The 19,616-nt window shown below is 62.5% G+C and overlaps 3 protein-coding genes across 4 annotated transcripts; 2 read left to right on the forward strand and 1 right to left on the reverse strand.

Annotated features, from left to right (window-relative positions):
* Nucleotides 1-216: 216 nt before the first annotated feature.
* Nucleotides 217-15,297, reverse strand: PNKD (PNKD metallo-beta-lactamase domain containing). 2 transcript variants are annotated; one of them, XM_069861300.1, is made up of 10 exons: nucleotides 15,211-15,297; nucleotides 14,456-14,669; nucleotides 3,178-3,293; nucleotides 2,877-2,989; nucleotides 2,549-2,607; nucleotides 2,335-2,427; nucleotides 1,616-1,779; nucleotides 1,429-1,515; nucleotides 1,216-1,331; nucleotides 220-1,021 (listed from the first exon to the last, which is right to left on the reverse strand). In XM_069861300.1, the coding sequence occupies exons 1-10, from the start codon at nucleotides 15,272-15,274 to the stop codon at nucleotides 848-850; spliced, it is 1,200 nt and encodes a 399-aa protein (XP_069717401.1). In that variant the 5' UTR covers nucleotides 15,275-15,297; the 3' UTR covers nucleotides 220-847. The 2 variants fall into 2 exon arrangements, with proteins under 2 accessions (XP_069717400.1, XP_069717401.1); XM_069861299.1 differs by lacking the exons at nucleotides 14,456-14,669; nucleotides 15,211-15,297 and adding an exon at nucleotides 4,942-5,012 and having other exon boundaries at nucleotides 217-1,021.
* Nucleotides 7,020-13,751, forward strand: TMBIM1 (transmembrane BAX inhibitor motif containing 1). Its single transcript, XM_069861301.1, has 12 exons — nucleotides 7,020-7,094; nucleotides 10,344-10,588; nucleotides 10,696-10,778; nucleotides 10,851-10,915; nucleotides 11,048-11,101; nucleotides 11,212-11,262; nucleotides 11,430-11,469; nucleotides 11,636-11,673; nucleotides 11,898-11,985; nucleotides 12,584-12,679; nucleotides 12,941-12,994; nucleotides 13,081-13,751. The coding sequence occupies exons 2-12, from the start codon at nucleotides 10,372-10,374 to the stop codon at nucleotides 13,222-13,224; spliced, it is 930 nt and encodes a 309-aa protein (XP_069717402.1). The 5' UTR covers nucleotides 7,020-7,094; nucleotides 10,344-10,371; the 3' UTR covers nucleotides 13,225-13,751.
* A 119-nt stretch (nucleotides 15,298-15,416) lies between the features above and the next one.
* AAMP (angio associated migratory cell protein) lies at nucleotides 15,417-19,570 on the forward strand. The gene is given in 13 exon segments (XM_069861101.1): nucleotides 15,417-15,567; nucleotides 15,737-15,889; nucleotides 16,260-16,379; nucleotides 16,530-16,669; nucleotides 16,781-16,925; nucleotides 17,084-17,167; nucleotides 17,435-17,550; nucleotides 17,923-17,961; nucleotides 17,963-18,027; nucleotides 18,591-18,652; nucleotides 18,940-19,016; nucleotides 19,018-19,091; nucleotides 19,333-19,570. Coding segments are annotated over 13 exon segments (1,263 nt in total). The 5' UTR covers nucleotides 15,417-15,455; the 3' UTR covers nucleotides 19,409-19,570.
* The last annotated feature ends 46 nt before the right edge of the window (nucleotides 19,571-19,616 follow it).

The raw sequence follows: 19,616 nt of genomic DNA on the forward strand, positions 1-19,616 counted from the left end.
CTCCTCCCCGGCCCCCTAACAACCCCCTCCCCTCAGCAGCCCCCCCAACACCCCCGTCCTCCCGACCTGCACCCAGGTTTGTGTGTCCCCCCACCCCGAAGACGCTTCACCGGTCGCTGCAGCAACGGGGGGCGGTCCCGCCTCTTAAAGGGGCAGCGGGGCTTGGGGGTGGGGAAAGGACCCCACACAGGTACAAATTCGATCCAGCCTTTTATTGGGAGGGGCTCCAGTCCCCAGTACAGCGGCACCCCCCACCCCAGCATGTGCCCCCATGGTCCCACCCCAGTGTGTATGCGTGTGCGTGTCGGGGTGTGTGCGTGTGCAGGGGAGGTGGGAGAGGTGGAATCTCTCCAGCACCAAATGTGGAGCTGGAAAAGACCCCCCCCTTGCCTGGAGGTAGTTCTAGGATCCCTCTCCACCCTTGCTGGCTCCATTTCAGGCCCCCCAAAGGAGATGCACAGCACCGGGGGCTGCTAGGGGAAGGGAGAGCTCCCTGAGTGCTGAGGGAGGGAGAATCAGGGACTCCTAGAAAAACAGGGTGGGTAGGAAAAGCCCTTGGTGCCATCCCTACAGCCCAAACAGTGGGGTGGGGGCCTACAGACCCCCATAAGGGGTTAGAGGTGCGTCTAGGTGACAGCTGGTAACCTTCAAGTCTGGGGGAGGAGAGGTGGGGATCACTCGTGGAATGCCCGCATGGGGGGGAGTGTCCAAACTTTCCCCAATCCCTGCACCCTAGGAGGGGGATTCACAGCAAAAAGAAAAAAAAAACAACACAGAGTCTCAGCCCCGCTCTGCCTGAGCAGCATCCAGCCCCATGGAAAGGGCAGGGGTCTGCAGAGAGGGGGGTCTAGGTGGCTTTGTAGAGGTCCTTGCGCCTCCGCACCTCCTTGAGGACACGGGCACGGAAGGCGTCGGGGTCTTCCCTCGCGCCTTGTTGCATCCCCAGCGCTGCCTGCAGCTCCGGCTGGTGGGTCCGCAGGAAAGGGTTGTAGGTCTGCTCCTCCCCCAGCGTAGAGGGACACTGTGGGGGCAGCCGCTCAGGTCAGTGCCCCCCAGCTGGAGACAGCACCCTCGGCAGGGAACGGGGACCCCCTTCCCCTGTGGCACCCACCATGCAAGAGGGTTTTGGGGTGCAGCATCCCTGCCCAGGGACAGAGAACCCAGTGAGGGGCTAGGGAAGGGGTGTGCTGGAGCCAGGGTATCCCCCAGCCTCACCGTGCTCCTCTTCTCCTGCCGCTGCTGCGTTGCCCATTGGAGCTTCTGGTCCAGTGCGGGATTGTCCAGCTCCAGGAGGCTGGCGAAGGTCAGACACTCCAGCGCATACTCATGCCCTGGGGAACCCCACATCCGTTAGCATCGCACCCCCAGCTCGGCAGCAGCAGCTGGGAGGGACACTAGCAGCTTTTCCCTGCTGCTGGGGACACTCACCTGGCCACAGCAGCGTGTCCTTGCCCAAACTCACAGCCACATCCAGGGAGGTGAGCATGGTCTCGGGGGAACCTTCAAACAGCCTGCCTGGACCCCCACACAACCACTCGTCATGGCAGGGAGACCAGGGGGGTCACCTCAAGCCCTTCCCACCCAGCCACCAAGACCCAAGGTTGGTTGCACTCACCACAGCCGGCGAGGAAGAGGAGGTCCCCAGAGAAGAGGCAGGGAGGGCCCCCAAAGGGCCCCCCATCCAGCACGTACGCCATGTGCCCCACAGTGTGTCCAGGCGTGGCGAGTGCCTTGAAGGTCAGACAGCCCACGCTCACCGTCTCCCTGTCTGCAAGCGGGCTGCACCGGGCACAGGGCTGCACCGTCAGGGTGGCACCCCCAGCACCCCAAAACACACACCTCCCTGGGCAGCACCTCCCCGGCATCACTATCATGACTGCACCAGACCTCTGCCTGTGAAGCGGGCAGCACGGCACGGGGGACGGATTGGTGGTTGGAGCAGAGAGTGGTGGTTTGGGGTCAAGTCCCTGCCTCCCAAATTTACAGGGATGCTGGGGGAACACGGGCACAAGACCTCACTGTTCTCTACAACTACCTGAAAGGAAGTTGTGGAGAGGAGGGTGCTGGCCTCTTCTCCCAAGTGACAGGGGACAGGACAAGAGGGAATGGCCTCAAGCTCCGTCAGGGGAGGAGGACATTAGGAAAAATTTTTTCATGGAAAGGGTCATTGGGCACTGGCACAGGCTGCCCAGGGAGGTGGTTGAGTCACCATCCCTGGAGGTGTTTAAGGGACGGGTGGACGAGGTGCTGAGGGACATGGTTTAGTGATTGATAGGAATGGTTGGACACGATGATCAGGAGGGTCTTTTCCAACCTGGTGATTCTATGACTTACTTGGTGAGCTCTGGAATTGCATCGAGAGCGCTGCCGTACACCTTGCAGGAGCGGTGCTGTTGTCGGAGTGCCGCATTCCCCCCACTGTGGTCCCTGCAGGTGGGCAGGTCAGCACCCCCAAACACATCCCCCCACTGCACGTGGGGTAGGGCTGGGGGTCACCTCAGCTGGGGGACCCTCCACAGCAGCTGCCAACCCCTTGCTTGCTCCTTACCAGTGTTTGTGGGTGCAGAATATGGCCTCCAGCATCACACCCTCTTCTTCAATGGCAGCCTGGGAATTGGGGGACAGAGAGATTTAGGGGAACGGGGACAGAGAGATTTAGGGGTACAGGGACAGACTCCCAACACTGGTCTCCCTTAAATTCCCCTCTTGGCCCTGCCCAGCTCCGCAGGTGCTGAATGAGCCCCGCCACCCCTCCAACCTTGCCCTGAGCACTAGGGCTAAAAATTAGGGGCAAATTTTCCCCTTCTGCCCTGCCCAAAAGCCCCCTCATCCAGGGACACATGAACACCCGCTCGGGGCTCCCATGGGGGTCTCACCTCCACAGCCAGTGGGTCAGAGGGGTCAACAACGGCTGCTCGGCTGGAGCCAGTGTCAATGATCAGGTAGCTGTAGTTGCTGGAAAGTACGGGAATGGGCAGGATTTTCACCCCTAGAGGGAGAGGACAGACAGACATCAGAGCATTCCTCTGCTCAAAACAGGGGGGCAAAGCCAAACACCTCACATCTTAAATCAAATGTGTTGGGCAGTTTGGTGATGCCAACCCCTTCCTTCACCCCAAAATGCCAGTGCTGGGGACATGCTGGGGCCGTGGCCAGGTGGGGCTGGCCAGGACTCACCGGGGAAGCAGCAGGGCTGGGGGATGGAGTGTCCGTGTGGGTACCGCTCCTGGGCCTTCTTCAGTTGCCGCTGGTAGAAGAGGTAGCCCAGCCGCGTGCGGGCGTACAGGGTGTACCTGGGGAGGGCAAACGCCCCCCGTGTTAATCACAGAATCATAGAACTTCCTCAATTGAAATGGACCCACAAGGATCATCGAGTCCAGCTCCTGTCCCTGCATAGGACAACCCCAACATTCATACCATGTGTCTGAGGACCTTGGCCAAGTGCTTCTTTAACATTATCAGGCTCGGTGCCGTGCCTGCTTCCCTGGGCAGCTGTTCCAGTACTCCGGCACCATCTGGGTGAAGAATCTTTTCCTAATACCCAACCTACCCCTCCCTGGCACATCTTCCTGCCGTTCCCTCGGGTCCTATCACTGGTTGCCAGACAAGAGATTAGCACCTGCTCCTCCTCCTCCCCTTTCTAGGAAGCCGTAGACCACAATGAAGTCTTCCCTCAGTCTCTACTTCTCCAGGCTGAACAGACCAAGTGACTTTAGTTGCTTCTTATGTGACTTCCCCTCTAAATCCTTCACGAACTTTGTGGCCTCGTATGGACGCTCTCCAGAGTAGTTTGATACCCTTTTTATACTGCGGTGCCCAAAACTGCACACAGCACTTGAGGTGTGGCTGCACCAGCACAGAGTAGAGCGGGACAATCCCCTCCCTCAACCGGCTGGCGATGCCGTGCTGGATGCCCCCTGGAACACGGCTGGCCTCTTGGCTGCCAGGGCACTGTTGTCTTACGTTCAACTCGCCGTCAACCAGAACCCCCAGATCCCTTTCCGCAGGGCTGCTCTCCAGCCTTTCTCTCTCTCTCCCCGGTTTGTTTGTTTATCCAGGGTTACTGTGTCCCAGGTGCAAAATCCAGCACTTGCCCTTGTTAAACTTCACGTGGTTGGTGATTGCCCAGATCTCCAATTTCACAGAATCATAGAATTACCAGGTTGGTGATCACTGGATCATCGAGTCTGACCATTCCTATCAATCACTAAACCATGCCCCTCAGCACCTCGTCCACCCATCCCTTAGACATCTCCAGGGAAGGTGACTCAACCACCTCCCTGGGCAGCCTCTGCCAGTGCCCAATGACCCCTTCCATGAAAAATTTTTTCCTAATGTCCAGCTTAAACCTCCCTCGGCAGAGCTTAAGGCCATTCCCTCTCGTCCTGTCCCCTGTCACTTGGGAGAAGAGGCCAGCACCCTCTTCTCTACAACCTCCTTTCAGGTAGTTGTAGAGAGCAATGAGGTCTCCCCTCAGCCTCCTGTTCTCAAGGCTAAACACCCCCAGCTCTCTCAGCCGCTCCTCATAAGGCCTGTTCTCCAGCCCCTTCACCAGCTTCGTTGCTCTTCTCTGGACTCGCTCCAGAGCCTCAACATCCTTCTTGTGGTGAGGGGCCCAGAACTGAACACAGGATTCGAGGAGCGGCCTCACTAGTGCTGAGTACAGAGGGAGAATAACCTCCCTGGCCCTGCCGGTCACGCCGTTTCGGGCCGGGGGTCACGGCGGGGCGGGTTAACGATTAAACCCGAGGGAAGTAGCCCCGGCGGCGGGGAGGGTGTCAGACCCCGGGTGGCCGCGGGGGGAGCCGGTGCCCGGGAAGCCTCCTCGGCAACCGGGCGGACACCGCGGGGCCGGCGCGCACCGGGAGCTCCGCGGAACAAAGGCGGGCGGCGGCGGCGACTCCCTCCCGGCGGGGGCACCGGCGCGGAGGGGGGACTCACCCCAGGCGGAACAGCAGCGGGCCGGCTAGGGCCATGAGCGCGGCGGCGGCGCGGCGGGCGAGGCGGCAGAGGGGGAGGAGGAGGCGCGGGCAGGCGGCCCCCAGCCCCGCGGGCAGCGGCCACGGCCGCCCCTGCCGCCCGGAGCCGCCATGGCCCCGGCACCGCCCCCCGCCGCCCACCATGCCGAGAGGCCACGCCCCATCCCGAGGCCACGCCCCCTCCCGGCAACGCCTTTATTTCAGATGGCCACGCCCCCATCCACACAGACCACGCCCCTTAACTAAACTGGTGAGACCGCTCCTCGAATCCTGTGTGCAGTTCTGGGCCCCTCACCACAAGAAGGATGTTGAGGCTCTGGAGCGAGTCCAGAGAAGAGCAACAAAGCCGGTGAAGGGGCTGGAGAACGGGTCTTATGAGGAGCGGCTGAGAGAGCTGGGAGTGTTTAGCCTGGAGAAGAGGAGGCTGAGGGGAGACCTTATTGCTCTCTATAACTACCTGAAAGGAGGTTGTGGAAAGGAGGGAGCTGGCCTCTTCTCCCAAGTGACAGGGGACAGGACAAGAGGGAATGGCCTCAAGCTCCACCAGGGGAGGTTTAGGCTGGACATTAGGAAAACATTTTTCATGGAAGGGGTCATTGGGCACTGGAACAGGCTGCCCAGGGAGGTGGTTGAGTCACCTTCCCTGGAGGTGTTTAAGGCACGGGTGGACGAGGTGCTAAGAGACATGGTTTAGTGCTTGATAGGAATGGTTGGACTCGATGATCCGGTGGGTCTCTTCCAACCTGGTGATTCTATGATTCTATAAGGGCCACATGGCCACGCCCCCCACGACCACGCCCATGTACGCGGAGGCCACGCCCCCTTCACACTGACCACGCCCCCTCCCGCCGCGCCCCCTGCTGGCCCCGGGGTCGAAGACGCCGGCGACTGAACTCGAATCCTAAAACGCGTTTTGGAGTTTCAGCAAGCGAGGATCCTTTATCCGGCCTGGGCAAGGCGAGGGAGCGGTCTCCATACACCCCGTGCAGCGGCATAAGGGCTGCGGAAGGAACGGGTCTCGCGCCTACGAGCACATGTGCAGATTTCCCCGTAAATCTTACACATATTCTGCTACTTTCCAAGCTCTAATTTTAACGTTATCGTGAACTTACCAACGGTCAAACCTCTGCTAATCTGAGGCCGGCTCCAGCTCTGCCTGACCCTGCGTTCGAGGCAGGGGAGGCTGCAGACAGCGGGGGGACAGGAGGCACAGACTGTGCCGAGCACCAGGCGTTCTCGGCCCCGGAGCGAGCAGCGCCTGGGAAAAGATGGATCGAGGGTCTGGGGCATCTCCCGTGTGAGGCCAGGCTGGGAGTGTTGGGGCTGTTCAGCCTGGAGAAGAGAAAGCTCTGAGGAGACCTTATAGCGACTTTCCAGTACCTGAAGGGGCTACGAGAAAGCTGGGGCGGGGGGGACTCTTTACAAAGGCTCGTAGTGATAGGCCTAGGGGCAACGGGGATAAACTGGAGAGGGGCAGGTTTAGGCTTGACATAAAGAAGAATTTCTTCACGATGAGGCTGGGGAGGCGCTGGCCCAGGTTGCCCAGGGAAGCTGTGGCTGCCCCATCGCTGGAGGTGTTCAAGGCCAGGCTGGATGGGGCCTTGGAGCCCCTGATCCTTGGGGAGGTGTCCCTGCCCGTGGCCTGGAACTGGATGATCTTTAAGGTCCCTTCCAACCCAAACTCCTCTATGATTCCAAAGCTCTGCATTCTGTCTGACTTCCCAAACACACCGTGACACAGATGAAACCGAACCTGCTGCCGCTTCAATCGCAAACGCCCCACTGTTTGTGACCACGTCTATGGGTCCCGGTGGCCGCGGGGCGGGCGGGGGACACCGGCCGCGTGCCCCCCGGACAGCGGGGATTCCCCCCGGGGGTTCCCTCAGCTGACGTCACCGCGCGGAGGAGCCTGGGGGGGGTCCCCCGGGTGACGTCAGAGCCCCGGGGGTCCCGGGAGCGGCGGGGGGGGGGGGTGAGGGGGGGCGGTGCCCCGGGGTGCCCCGGCCCCCCCGGGGCGAGGCCGCGGAGCCGCCGCCGGGGGGCGCGGTGGGGGCGGTGCCTCCCCCCGTCCCGTCCCGTCCCGCAGCGCCGCGGCCGCAGCCCCGCCGGCAGCAGGTAGGGACCCGCCGCGCCGCTCCCGGGGACCCGCGGGGACGGGACCCCACGGGAAAGGTCCCCGAGGACCCCACGGGCGGGACACCCGCCGGGAGTGGGACCGTACGGGCGGGACCCCCGTGGGTGGGACCCCCCCAAACTAGGCTCCCACGGAAAGGACCCCCATGGACGGGACCCCACGGGTGGGACCCCATGGATGGGACCCTACAGGTGGGACCCCATGGGAAGGATCCCATGAGCGGGACCTCCACAGGGGATGGGATCATATGGAGCATCCCATGGGCTGAACTCCCGTGGACGGGACCCCCCTAGGCAGGACTCCCACGGGCTGGACCCCCATGGACAGGACCCCATTGGCTTGACACCCATAGACAGGACCCCACGGGCAGGACCCCCACAGGGGATGGGACCATATGGAGGGGACCCCATGGGCTGGACTCCCGTGGATGGGACCCCCCCAGACAGGACTCCCACGGGAAGGACCTCCACAGACAGGACCCCACAAGAGAGACCCCCAAGGATGGGATCACCTGGATGGGACTCCCAGAGGAGGAACCCCACGGGCTGGACCCCCATGGGTGAGACCCTCACAGACAGGGCTCCCACGGGGAGGACCCCCATGGACGGGTCCCCACAGGCAGGGCCCCCACGGGTGGGACCCCATGGGCCAGACCCCCATAGATGGGACCCTCACAGATGGGACCCCCTTGGGCGGGACCCCATGGTCAGGACCCCCACTGTTGGAACTCTGCTGTAGGGCAGGTGCCATGTTATGGACCCCATGCGATCTCATGGAGTGAATCAGGGCACGGCATGGGGTGGTCCAGGGGGGCACCGTCCTTTGTGCTGCGGGAATGCCCCACAGAGCCCCTGGGGTGTCTCAGGAGGGAGGGTGTGGGGTGGCTGTGGGTAGTGCAGGGGTGCCTGGGCTTGGGGACAGGACAAGCACCTCTGTCACACGCCCCTGTCCCCCAGGCATCCCCGCTGTCCCCCCTCTGCCCAGAGGAGCCCGAACTCTAGGGTTGGACGCGGGGCAGAGAGGTGGCGGGAATGCCGAGCTCTTGCAAACTTGTGTCGTGTGTGAGCGGCGTCAGGACAGGCAGCGGGGGAACCTGGCCTGGGTGGGGTGCACTGACCCTCGGGACGTGAGCCCTGCTGAGCCGAGCCGAGCCAGGCCAAGCTGTGCTGTGCTGGGTTGGGTTGTGCCGTCTGGAGCTGTGCTGTGCCAGGCTGTGCCATGCCAGGCTGTGCTGTACTCAGCCACGCCACGCTGGTGGGAGCTTCCAGGCTCTTCCAGGAAGTCAGATGCTTTTCCAGGCACCCTCAGCGTGGGGGGTCATGAGGAAAACGGGGAGCCCTGCTCCCCATCCAAACCCTGGCCCTGTCCCAAGGTGGCCCTTGGCACTCTAAGGTCCTGATGGAGATGGTGGCAGGAGCTTGAGCCTGGCAGGAACGCTGGGGCGGCCAGTGGGGACTCTCAAAGTGCCGCCCATGGGGCTGTGCTGGGGGTGACAGCCGCCTGCGCCCCATGTCCCGGCTGTGTGTGCCTTATCTGTGCTGAGTCACGGTGCCAGCGCAGAGCGGCACCCTTGTTCCTGGGGACAGCACGTCGTGCCAGGGCCACTGAGCCAGCCCGCGTGGCCCTGTGGCCGATGACGTCTGGTTTCGGGGCTCTGTTGTGCCCCGGCCCGGCAAGGGTGCAAGGTGCTGCCTGCTTCCCTGGGTGCGGCGGCCACAGGGACCCGTCAGGCTGGTTCCTGCCCTAGCCCCAAGGCCGCTCTGCTGGGGTGGGGACAGGGGGGGCTGGGGGAGCTGGCAGACCCCTGCTGCGAGGTGCCAGCCATGGGCGCAAGGGGGGACCCGCAGTGACCGTGTGCCAGTCAGATATACCCTGCTTTCCCCAAACACCCAGGTTCCCTCCTGGGTACCCCGGTTTGCCCTCACTGGGTGCCAGTCACAGGGTTTTCTTGGGGTCAGGCTCCTCTTTTGGGTCCTTCCCTGGCCCCGCAGATGAGGTGATGCCAGGGGACACCGGGTGCTTTTTGGGAAACGGCAGAATAGCAAAACTGAAACTTCCTGGCCAGTTGGTCACTGCCACGCAGATTATTTTTGGCACCATCGTCACTGCGAAGGCAAGGGGCGGTGCGGCTGTGGCAGCTCTGACACAGCTGGGACAGACAGACAGCGACAGGGACAGAGGGGTGGATGCTGAGCTGCCCCCTCCGGCCTGGCATGGCTGGCCAGGGTGTGCCCCCCCGGCTGCGGGAAGCTGGCGTCACGCTGGAGGAAGCGCCTGGTCCCCTCCCAGCCCCGTCCCAGCTGGGATCTGATCCTGGTCCCTTCCTGGGAACAGTCACGTCCCTGCTGCGGGCAGGGGGGGATGCAGGAGGCTCCTGGCACCCGCCTAAGGCTCGGGGTGGGCGTCCCCCCGTGCCAGCGCTGGGGGGTGGCTGGCGTGTAAAGGCCTGGCGCTGGCCCCTGGCAGCACCTTTGTTTTCCTGGCCTTGGAGATCCTGCCTCCTTCCTCCTCCTCCTGCTGGCCTTGGGCCCAGGCTGGCTGCTCGCAGCTGCTGGGGGCTCGGCAAGGGGGGAGCTCAGCCCCTGGGGGTCCTGGCTTCCCCGCAGGGACATGTCTGCTTCCCCCCGAGGCGACGCAGGTGGCATTTGTGCCCTGTAACAACTTGAGGGGACTGGGGGTGTTTGGAATCCCTAAATGCCCTGCCAAGCTGCTGGGCAGGGGCACCCCCAAAGTGGGGTCTGTGTGAGAGTGATCAGGACCAGGCCCTGGGTTTCCATCCCAGTCAGGGAGCAGGGTGATGCTGTTTGTCCCCAGGGCAGTGCCCCAAGACCTGGCGACTGGCCAGGGCAGGGGGCTCCCTATCCCCCGGTGATGGCAGGGTGGGCTCTGGAGCCCGGAGAGGTCATATTCCCTGTGCAGAGATCACGTCCCCACTACAGCTTGAGTCAGAGCGTGGCTGTGCCCTGCCTCTGGCTGGCCACTGACGTGGGTGCCGGAGATTCAGGGCACAGGAATGTGGGTGGCCCTAGCCGGGGGACAGTGGGGACGTCCCTTGCCTCTCATTGACCCGCTGACATTGAAGCCAGCTTGCCCTTATTAATTAGAAGCTGCCATTAAAGTGGGAGGGTAGGTTTTGCGGCTCCGCTGTCCCCTGGCTCTGCTTGCTGGGGACACATCCTGCCCGGGGAGGGGGACCTGCTCTGACACCCCTTATCTTCTCTCCCCTCCAGGTGCCCAGGGGAGACACAGGGAGCCGGCATGGCACAGCCCAGCGCGCCACCGCCCTACGATGACAAGAACCCCCTCTACCCCCCACCCGCAGGGGGGTACCCCCAGCCCCCCCACTACGCCGGGGGGTACCCGCAGCCTGGGGGGTACCCTGCAGCAGGGGGGTACGCGCAGCCAGGGGGTTATCCCCAGCCAGGGGGGTACCCCCAGCCAGGGATGGCCATGCCCAATATGCCTATTCGGTTCGGTAAGTGGGGGCACCTTGGGCTCTTTTTGTGGGGCACACTAGAAATGGGGATGCTATGGGGGGCTGTGCAGCCCAACGTAGTGCTGAGGGAGTGTCCCCCACTGCAGGTGAGGATGGCATCGGGGATGGCTCCCCCTTCCAATCATCTGACTGGGATGACAGGAAAGTCCGGCACACCTTCATCCGCAAGGTGAGTCCTGGGGGACCAAGGGCCTCTATCGGGGTGGGGGGCCAGGTGCTGACACCCCTCAATCTTTTGCAGGTCTATGCCATTATCTCTCTGCAGCTGCTGGTGACGGTGGGGATCATCGCCACGTTCACCTTCGTGTGAGTGGGGGGTTCCTCCTTAACCTTGCGCAAAAAAGGGGGGATCCTGGCCCTGTGTACCCCGTGGGAAGACCCCCAAAAGACAGTAGTTGTTGTCCCCCATCCCTCATGCTTGTCCCTCCTATTCTGCAGCTCCCCCGTCCGCTCCTTCGTCCAGAGGAACGTTGCCGTCTACTACGCCTCGTAGTGAGTAGGGGGTCTGCACCTCCAGTAGCTGGCACCCCACAGTGGCAGCCTGGAGGGTGTTCTGGTGGGGGGCGGTCCTTAGGGCTGACACCCGCTGTCTCTCTCTGCAGCGCCGTGTTCCTGGTGACCTACCTGGTGCTGGTCTGCTGCCAGGGTCCCCGGTGAGTCGCTGGTGACTGGGACCCCCGGGGTGGGAAGTGTGGAGGGTCTTCAGGGCATCAGGAGGGTGGTCCCTGCCTGGGGCTGCCCCTGGGGGATGGGGACCAGTGGAACATGACATGGACACTGTCACCAGCTCACCTTTCTCCTCCCCCTGTTTTGTCCCCAGGAGACGCTTCCCCTGGAACATCATCCTGCTGAGCATCTTTGTGAGTGTGCTAGCGGGGAGGATGGTGGTACCCCCGCAGCCCCCCGGCTTCCCAGATGGGCTGCGAGGGGTGGGAGGATGCATGGCAGGTGGGGGCAGCCTGGAACTGCTTCCCCCCCTCCACCGGTACTGTTTGCCTTGCTGAACCCACCCCTTCTTTCCTGCAGACGTGTGCCATGGGGCTGATGACAGGGACGATTGCCAGGTAAGCCTCGGGGACACTGCAGTGACAGGAGATGGGTACCTTCTGTCCCCTGCTGTGTGGCTGGATCAAATAGAAGCTGCCAGAAGCCAGGGAACACCCTGGGCCTCTGGCTTCATGGACAGTGCGGTCCCTGCCTGGGATCCGGGCTGTGGGGGGTCACCAACACCCCCCAGGCAGGGGGATGCTGAGGCACAGGGTGACCCTGGTGTCCCCTCTGTCCACAGCATGTACGAGACCAAAGCTGTCCTGATTGCCATGCTCATCACAGCCATTGTGGCCATCATTGTCACCATCTTCTGCTTCCAGACCAAGGCAAGGAGGGGGATGTGCGCTGCCCTGGGGGGTGTCAGGCGTGGGGAGCTGGGTGGTGGAGACACTGTGTTCAGTTCTGGTCCCCTCACCACAAGAAGGATGTTGAGGCTCTGGAGTGAGTCCAGAGAAGAGCGACAAAGCTGGTGAAGGGGCTGGAGAACAGGCCTTATGAGGAGCGGCTGAGAGAGCTGGGGTTGTTTAGCCTGGAGAAGAGGAGGCTGAGGGGAGACCACATTGCTCTCTACAACTACCTGAAAGGAAATTGTGGAGAGGAGGCAGCTGGCCTCTTCTCCCAAGTGACAGGGAACAGGACAAGAGGGAATGGCCTCAAGCTCTGCCAGGGGAGGTTTAGGCTGGACATTAGGAAAAAATTTTTCACAGAAAGGGTCATTGGGCACTGGCACAGGCTGCCCAGGGAGGTGGTTGAGTCACCTTCCCTGGAGGTGTTTAAGGGACGGGTGGACGAGGCGCTGAGGGACATGGTTTAGTGTTTGATAGGAATGGTTGGACTCTGTGATCTGGAGGGTCTTTTCCAGCCTGGTGATTCTATGACACCCCGGGCTCCCCCATAACATATGCGTTTCATCCCTTTTGGCAGGTTGATTTTACATCATGTCCAGGACTCTTCTGCGTGCTGGGCATTGTGGTCATGGTGACCGGGATCATCACTGCCATCGTCCTCTCCTTCAAATATGTGAGCGAGGGGGACAGAGGGGCTGTGGGGTGCCATGGGCGTCCCCGGGTATGGGTAGGGGGTGGTTGAGTGGTCCCCTTTTGCTGGGAAGCAGGGTGTGGTGCTGGCCATGGCAGAGGCAGCTTGCCTGCAGGGAGAGGGTGTGTCGGCATCAGCAGCATCTCCTGGGGAGCTGGGTGTGAGCAGGACCTGCCCTGCCTTGCCCGCTGCCTGCCAGCACCCAGCTCTCCCTGCTCATGTCCCATCCCGTTCCCCACACAGGTCCCCTGGCTCCACATGCTGTATGCAGCCATCGGCGCCATCGCCTTCACCCTGGTGAGTTGACGGCTGGGGTGGGCAGAGCGTGTCAGGCAGGGATCCCCTCGCCCACATCCTTGCCTGACACCCCTTGTCCCCCCCAGTTCCTTGCCTATGACACCCAGCTTGTGCTGGGGAACAGGAAGAACACGCTGAGCCCCGAGGAGTACATCTATGGCGCCCTCACCATCTACACCGACATTGTCTACATCTTCACCTTCATCCTGCAGATCGTGGGTCGGGATTAGCCCCGGGATCCCTCCTGTCCCCCGACCCTGCTGCCCTGCACCCCCTCCTCTGGCCTCTGTACAGGATACGGCCACTTACTCCTAACGCTTTGGCATCTCTACCCATAGGCTGCTAAGGAAAGGGCTTCCCTTGATCACCCCTCCACAAGCCTCCAAGGGTGGTGGGGGACACCAGCCACTGGTGTTTGGGCAGTGCCTGGCCTCGGCGCTGCTCACCGAGGTGATGCTGGTAGTGCCGAGCTGGCAGTGGAGCGCCACAGTCCTGCCTGGGCACAGGGAGCTGGCAGTGGCTGCTGGGATTGGGTTGGGATTTTTATGGCAGTGCCTGGTCCGTGTCATTCACTTGGTGCCTTAAATGCAGCTCCGGCCGTGCCCCCCTCCCCGAGCTGGGGCAGCGCCTGGTGTGGGTGGGGGCAGCCAGGCCCCCCGTGGTGGGACTCGTAGTAGAGCTCACGTTGCAGAGGCTGGGCAGCCACAAGCGTGGGCAAAAATGCACTTGCTAAATAAAACACTTTAATTTTCCAGAAGGTTCCAATCTTACTGTTGTGGTGACTCCCCCGACAACCCTATGGGCGGCTTCCGTGCGGGGGCTGCCGCCCGGGCTAGCACAACCCCTGCTTTGGGATGAAAAGCCAAGGTCCAGCCGCTCCAACCCAGGTCTCCCCCGCTTGCCGGTGCTCGTCTTGTCCCCGTGGGCAGGACCCTGGCTGCAGAGCACCTGGGGCTGCCCTGCTGTGGGGGCAGGCAGAGCCTGTGGCTGAGCACTCAGGGAGCGACCGTAGTGGCACTGAGCTGTTCCACTCACCAGGGATGAGGTTTATTTGTCCCCATCCAGCCCACAACTGCCCTGGGGCTTGACATCCTCTCAGTCAGTCCCTTTGGGGTGCCATGGTGCCAGGCTGAGGGGCAGTCCAGCTATGCCCCTCTGGCCACCCTCTTGTATCGCTCCGTCTCATACTCGCCTCGGTTGGCTTCCATCATCTTCCGGCGGATTTTTTGCTGCTCCAGACGGTTTTTGTCCACTTCTCGCTTGGCCAAGAGGAAGAGGATGATACCAGAGGGCAACCCAATGGCCCTGCAAGACAGCCGGTGGGAAGGAGATGGAGAGAGCAGCAGAGAAACACCCCGTGCTCAGCACTGCAGCCCCCTGGGACCCTCCATCCCCCTCTCGGCCCTACAGAGCAGCGGAGTCTCCCAGTGCCAAGCCTCTCCTGCCACCCCAGCCACTCACCAGGCCACCCCCACGGGCTTCATCGGGTTCTTGCCCTTCTTGCGTGTGGGGATGTACTCCACCCCCTCGGGGAGCCCCCTGTTCATGGGCTCCGGGCCAGCTTGCGGACCTGCTGGCTGGTTGGAGCTCTGCCTGAGGAGTCGTGTGCCATGGGGAACCGGCTGCTCCCAGGGCCTGGCGGGACCCGCTGCCCGCCCTGCTGCCGCCAGCAGCCCTGTGGGGAGAGAGGAGTTAGAGAGGAGCAGAGACGGGGCAGCACGCGGGAGCTGCCTGAGGCTCCTGATCCATGTCCCTTGACTCTGCCCTTTCCACTTGTCCCCTGACTCTGCCTTTAATCTGCAACTGTCCCTCCCCTGTCACTGTCCTTTCCCATACCCCTGCCCTACCTTTTCCTGTCCCCGGCCCTGTCCGTGTCCCTGCCCCATCCCTTCCCCGTGCCCCTATCCCCATCCCCTCTGTCCCTTCCTCGTGCCCCTGTCCCCATCTCTCCTGTCCCTTCCCCGTGCCCTTATCCCCATCCCTCCTGTCCCTGTCTCTGTCCCCATCCCCCTGCCTTGCCCTTTCCTCCCCCGCCCACAGGGGGCGCTCGCGGGCGAGGCCAAGGCGGGGCCTTGGCTCTACGCCCTGCCTTGGGCCGGACGGGCTGCGGCCCCGCCGCCCGGGCCCGGGAGCGCTCCGGGAGGGGCCCGAGGCCGCGGGGCCGAGCGGTGAGGATGGTGGCGATCCGCCCCCTGGAGCCCCCCGCCCGCCCTTACCGCGCAGGCCTCCGCGCGCCACCGCCATGATGCGCCGTGTCGGGGCGTGGCCGCCGCGTTGCATGCTGGGAGCCGCAGTCCCCCGCGCGGGTCCCGCGGGGGAGGGCGGCGCGGGAGGAACTACAACTCCCAGGATGCCCCGCGAGGCGAGGGCGGAAGGGGCGGGGACAGAAGGAGGCCGCGGGCCGCGGTTGGCTGGCGGGAGCGGAAGCGGCGGAAGCGGTGGAAGCGGCGGGCGAGTCGGCATGGAGCCCGCCATGGAGCCCGCCGAGGGGCCCGCCGAGGGCCCGGGGGCGCTGGGCTTCCACGGCGACGAGGAGATCATCGAGGTGGTGGAGCTGGGCCCGCCCGGGCCGGGTGAGACGGGGAGCCCCGCGCCGCTCCGGTCCCCTCCCTTCCCCCGAACCCTCGCTCCGGGGTTCCCGGCCGCGGCGGCGTCGGGTCCCGCCCCCCCCCCCCCCCCTCCCCGCCGCCAGTTCGGCGGGAACCCCCGTGCCTGCAGCCGCCTGATCTCCGCCCCCCGCAGATGACCTGGCCGATGAGATGGAGGACGTGGACTTTGACGACGATGAGGTGGAAGAGCCTGAGGCCGAAGCTTGGGAGACGGAGGATGAGGAGGGGCTGGAGGACGGCATGGAGGCGCAGGACGACAGCGAAGTCACGTTCTCCCTGCACTCGGGTGAGCGGTGGGCACGGGTGGCTGGAGTCCCCTGGGAACCTGCTCCCACCCTGCCTCTCCCCAGAGTGAGGGTGTGCGGCAGGGCCTTGTCCCATTCCTGGGACAGCCGGCGCGCCACAGGGCTGCGACACTTTGCTGATTTCTAATGTACAGAGAGGCCCCTCGAGCCTCTTACCACGGCATCTCACCCTAAGCTCAGCAGACAACCCACCTCTGCTGCTTGCTCCCATGGGACAAACAGATTCCTACTGATTTGGGCTGGGAGTTCAGCTTGCTGTGTCCTGCCCATTGCGTGGGGTTTGGATCCGTGGGAAACGTCGGGTGGGGTGTAAGTGGCATCCAAGCCACGTAGCGTCTCTCTTCTGTGAAGCTTCTGTTTTCTGTGTGAGCCTTGACCCCAAGACCAACACGCTGGCGGTGACGGGCGGGGAGGACGACAAGGCCTTTGTGTGGCGCGTAAGCGATGGAGAGCTCCTGTTCGAATGCACAGGTGAGGTGCTTGAGGCTGTTTGAGTGAGCATTGTGTCCCCTCCCAGCCACATCTCTTGACACGCTGTCAGAGAGATGCTGTGCTGGAGTCGGGCTTCTGATCATCCTCTGTAGCTTGGTCTGAGCAGTCTCTGTCCCCTGACATCTCTAGGACACAAGGATTCGGTCACCTGTGCTGGCTTCAGTTACGATTCTGTGTTTGTGGCCACGGGTGACATGTCTGGGCTTATCAAAGTGTGGCGAGTGGACTCTAAGGAAGAAGTGTGGTCCTTCGAGATGGCAGACTTGGAGGTGGGTGACAGCAGCCCTGGTGCCGCAGGGAGCTTGCGGGGCGGCAGCTGGGTCTCAGCTGGGTGGTGGTGAGGCTGCCGCCCCCGTGACGCTGCCTCTCCCTCCGCCCAGTGGATGGAGTGGCACCCTCAAGCCCACGTCCTTCTGGCTGGCACGGCTGATGGCAACTCCTGGATGTGGAAGATCCCCAGTGGAGACTGCAAAACATTCCAGGGCCCTGCGTGCCCAGCCACGTGCGGCAGGATCCTGCCTGATGGTGAGGCACGGGGGCTGTAGTGGGTGGGGAACGTCACCAGCTCTTGGGACAGATCCTGCTGGCACCATCTGCTGTCCTGCTTCTGCCAGTCTGTGCTGAGCAGGAGGTGGAGGGGTGAGGGGAGCTCTGGTTTTATCTGCTGGTTCTGTCTCACCCAGGGAAGCGAGCGGTGGTGGGGTACGAAGATGGGACTATGCGCATCTGGGACCTGAAGCAGGGAACCTCACTGCATGTCCTGAAAGGTAGGGAAGAAGTTAGTCACTTAAAGTGTTCCCTAATTGGGGAACAGCCCCTTCCAGTGGGCTTTGGCCTCTGCCTGGGTGGAGAGGCTAGAGGCTTCCAAAGGGAGCCTAGTGCTGTGTTTCCCTCTCCCCATGAGTAGCTGCTCCTTGCCACCGGGGTGCTGGTAGAGCCGTCCGAGGTGGAGGCTGTGGGAAGGTGGGTTTTGAGGCCCTCTGGGTCTCTGGGGAGGGCAGATGGAGCTTATGCCTCTCCTGTTCACCCCCCAGGCCAGGATGGCCACCAGGACCCCTTGACATGTGTGGCCAGCAACCAGGATGGCACCTTGATCATGACAGGCTCTGTGGATTGTCACGCCAAGCTGATCAACTCTGCCACGGGCAAGGTGGGTCCCTGTGGGCAAGGGCAAAGCCAGGAGCCTTGGGGGATGGGGAGTCCGGCCTCCCCAAACCCGGTGGTTCAGTGCTCTGCTGGCCCCGAGTGGCCCGTGGAGGCCACCAGTGGCCCGCAGGAGGCGCCCCTTGGCCAACACACAACTGTTTTCTCCCTGTTACTGGTGGGACCTGTAGCTGGGTGGTCCTGCTGCGTTCACAGAAAGAAGTTCCCCCCCCCATTGTTTGCTCTGAGGAGCTGAGGTTTTGGGGTTGGGCTTGGTGTCTAGGGGTACAGGCTCAATCCCGGGTAGGAAAGGGGACACCAATGCAACTAGGGGTTGCCTTCTGCTCCCTCGGGCACTAGTCAGCCTCCCTCCACCCAGGTGGTGTGCGTGTTCAAGCTGGAGAGCGTGGTCCCCAAGGTCCGGCCGCGGTGAGGGCGAGGAGGTGGAGTCCAACTCGGTGGAGTCGCTGGGCTTCTGCAACGTGTGAGTTTTGGAATGGGCCCTCTTCAGCGCTAGATCTTACAGGGGTTCTTACAAACGGATCCATTGCCATCCCTTACACTTGTTCTGCTGCGTTTCGCTCACCTCCATCCTCCCTAGCTGGCTGTCACGAGGGTGTGACAGAGGATAAGGGACACCAGTTGCTCCGTCCTTGCCCCAGCTGAGACCTGTTGGATCTTGGGGTTACTCCAATGGAGCACTGTTTGCCTGGGATACCCTCTGACACCGAGCTGTGGGGGGGGGGGGGGGGTCCTACCAGGACATCGTCTTCTCCCTCATGAACCTCAGGCTGGTTCTTGCTGTCTTGTTGAGTTTCCTGATTGGGGTGTTCGAGTATCTGATATGGGGGGTCAGTGAAAGTCTTGAGTCTGTATCTAATGCTGGATATGCAGTAGCACTCAGGGGCAGGGGGGAGGTTTGCCTTCCATATTGATCCTTCACGTGCTTCCATCCTTGTTTCTTCCGCCCGGATAGCAGCAGGTGCTTGGTACCTGAGGATGGTGTGGAGGTATAATGCTGGCTGCTGTAGTGCTAACTGGATGGAGCACGCTGGCTATCTACGATCTCTCCACGCAGAGCTTGAGGCATAAGTGCCAACGAGGCTGAGGTACTGCCTCTCTTGCGGGCCGGGGTCTGGCATGACGAGCCTTGGAGCAGGGGCTTTTCCCTGAGGCCAGTTCTCGATTTGTGGTTCTCCCTCAGCCCTGGGTTGGGCTTCCCCAAAGGCAGCCGCAGCCCCCGCACGGAGGAGGTGCCTCAGAGCTTGGCGCCCTGGGGGCCGGCTCTTCTCTCTGTGGGGGACAGCAGACAACACAGGGGAGGTGCTGTGGGGGGAGGTGAGAATTGCTGGGGATCCCTAGCGCTCATGCTGTGACCTCCCCCTGCCCCAGTCAGGGATCGTGCAGCTACTGTGGGAGGAGAGCTCGGCCGTGGTGTACACCTGCAGCCTGGATGGGGTCGTGCGGCTCTGGGGATGCCCGCTCGGGGAAGATGATCAGCGAGTACCGAGGGCACTCGGCTGAAATCCTTGACTTCGCTGTCAACAAGTGAGTGGGGAAGCCTTCACCCCCCATTCCCGTGCTGGGCAGAGGGAGGAGGTGTGGCAGGGGGACTCCAGCCTCAAGAAATAGAATCACAAGCTGCCTCCTTCCCCTTGGGTCTGGTCTCAAAGGTAGGGAACAGACCCAGGTCTGCTCTGAGACTTGAGGGTCTCAGGGGGAAGCGGAGCAGATCAGGGGTGTTGGGTGAGAGACTCCAAACCCTTCTCTGAGCCCCATCTCCCCACAGGGACGCCTCCATCGTGGTGACAACCTCTGGTGACCACCAAGCCAAAGTGTTCTGTGTCCAGCGCCCCGATCGCTAAGAACTGCTGAGGGATCATATCCTGGCTCGTGTGCGGAAGGATGAGGGAGATGGGTTTCACCACCTTTCTCCAGTGTGTGCTTTGTAATTTTCCACCCTGCCCCACTCTGCCCTGGGGTTTTGTATAAAAATGTCTTTAATTTATATAAATTATTTCACTTAACAGGATACCATCCACTGCTTGTTAGGGGAAAGAGGATCTGGGGAGC

The sequence above is a fragment of the Phaenicophaeus curvirostris genome, chromosome 7, assembly GCF_032191515.1.
Source record: "Phaenicophaeus curvirostris isolate KB17595 chromosome 7, BPBGC_Pcur_1.0, whole genome shotgun sequence".
Classification (NCBI taxonomy): Eukaryota; Metazoa; Chordata; class Aves; order Cuculiformes; family Cuculidae; genus Phaenicophaeus; species Phaenicophaeus curvirostris.

Excerpts from the sequence above, each read along its gene's own strand:
- TMBIM1 (XM_069861301.1), top strand. The coding sequence starts at position 10,372 with ATGGCACAGCCCAGCGCGCCACCGCCCTACGATGACAAGAACCCCCTC. Across the intron at positions 10,916-11,047 it reads ATCGCCACGTTCACCTTCGT|CTCCCCCGTCCGCTCCTTCG; the intron begins GTGAGTGGGGGG and ends CCTATTCTGCAG. Across the intron at positions 11,470-11,635 it reads TCATCCTGCTGAGCATCTTT|ACGTGTGCCATGGGGCTGAT; the intron begins GTGAGTGTGCTA and ends TCTTTCCTGCAG.
- PNKD (XM_069861300.1), bottom strand. The coding sequence starts at position 15,274 with ATGCAACGCGGCGGCCACGCCCCGACACGGCGCATCATGGCGGTGGCG. Across the intron at positions 14,670-15,210 it reads GGCGCGCGGAGGCCTGCGCG|GGCTGCTGGCGGCAGCAGGG; the intron begins GTAAGGGCGGGC and ends CTCTCCCCACAG. Across the intron at positions 1,516-1,615 it reads CCTCTTCCTCGCCGGCTGTG|GCAGGCTGTTTGAAGGTTCC; the intron begins GTGAGTGCAACC and ends GTGGGGGTCCAG.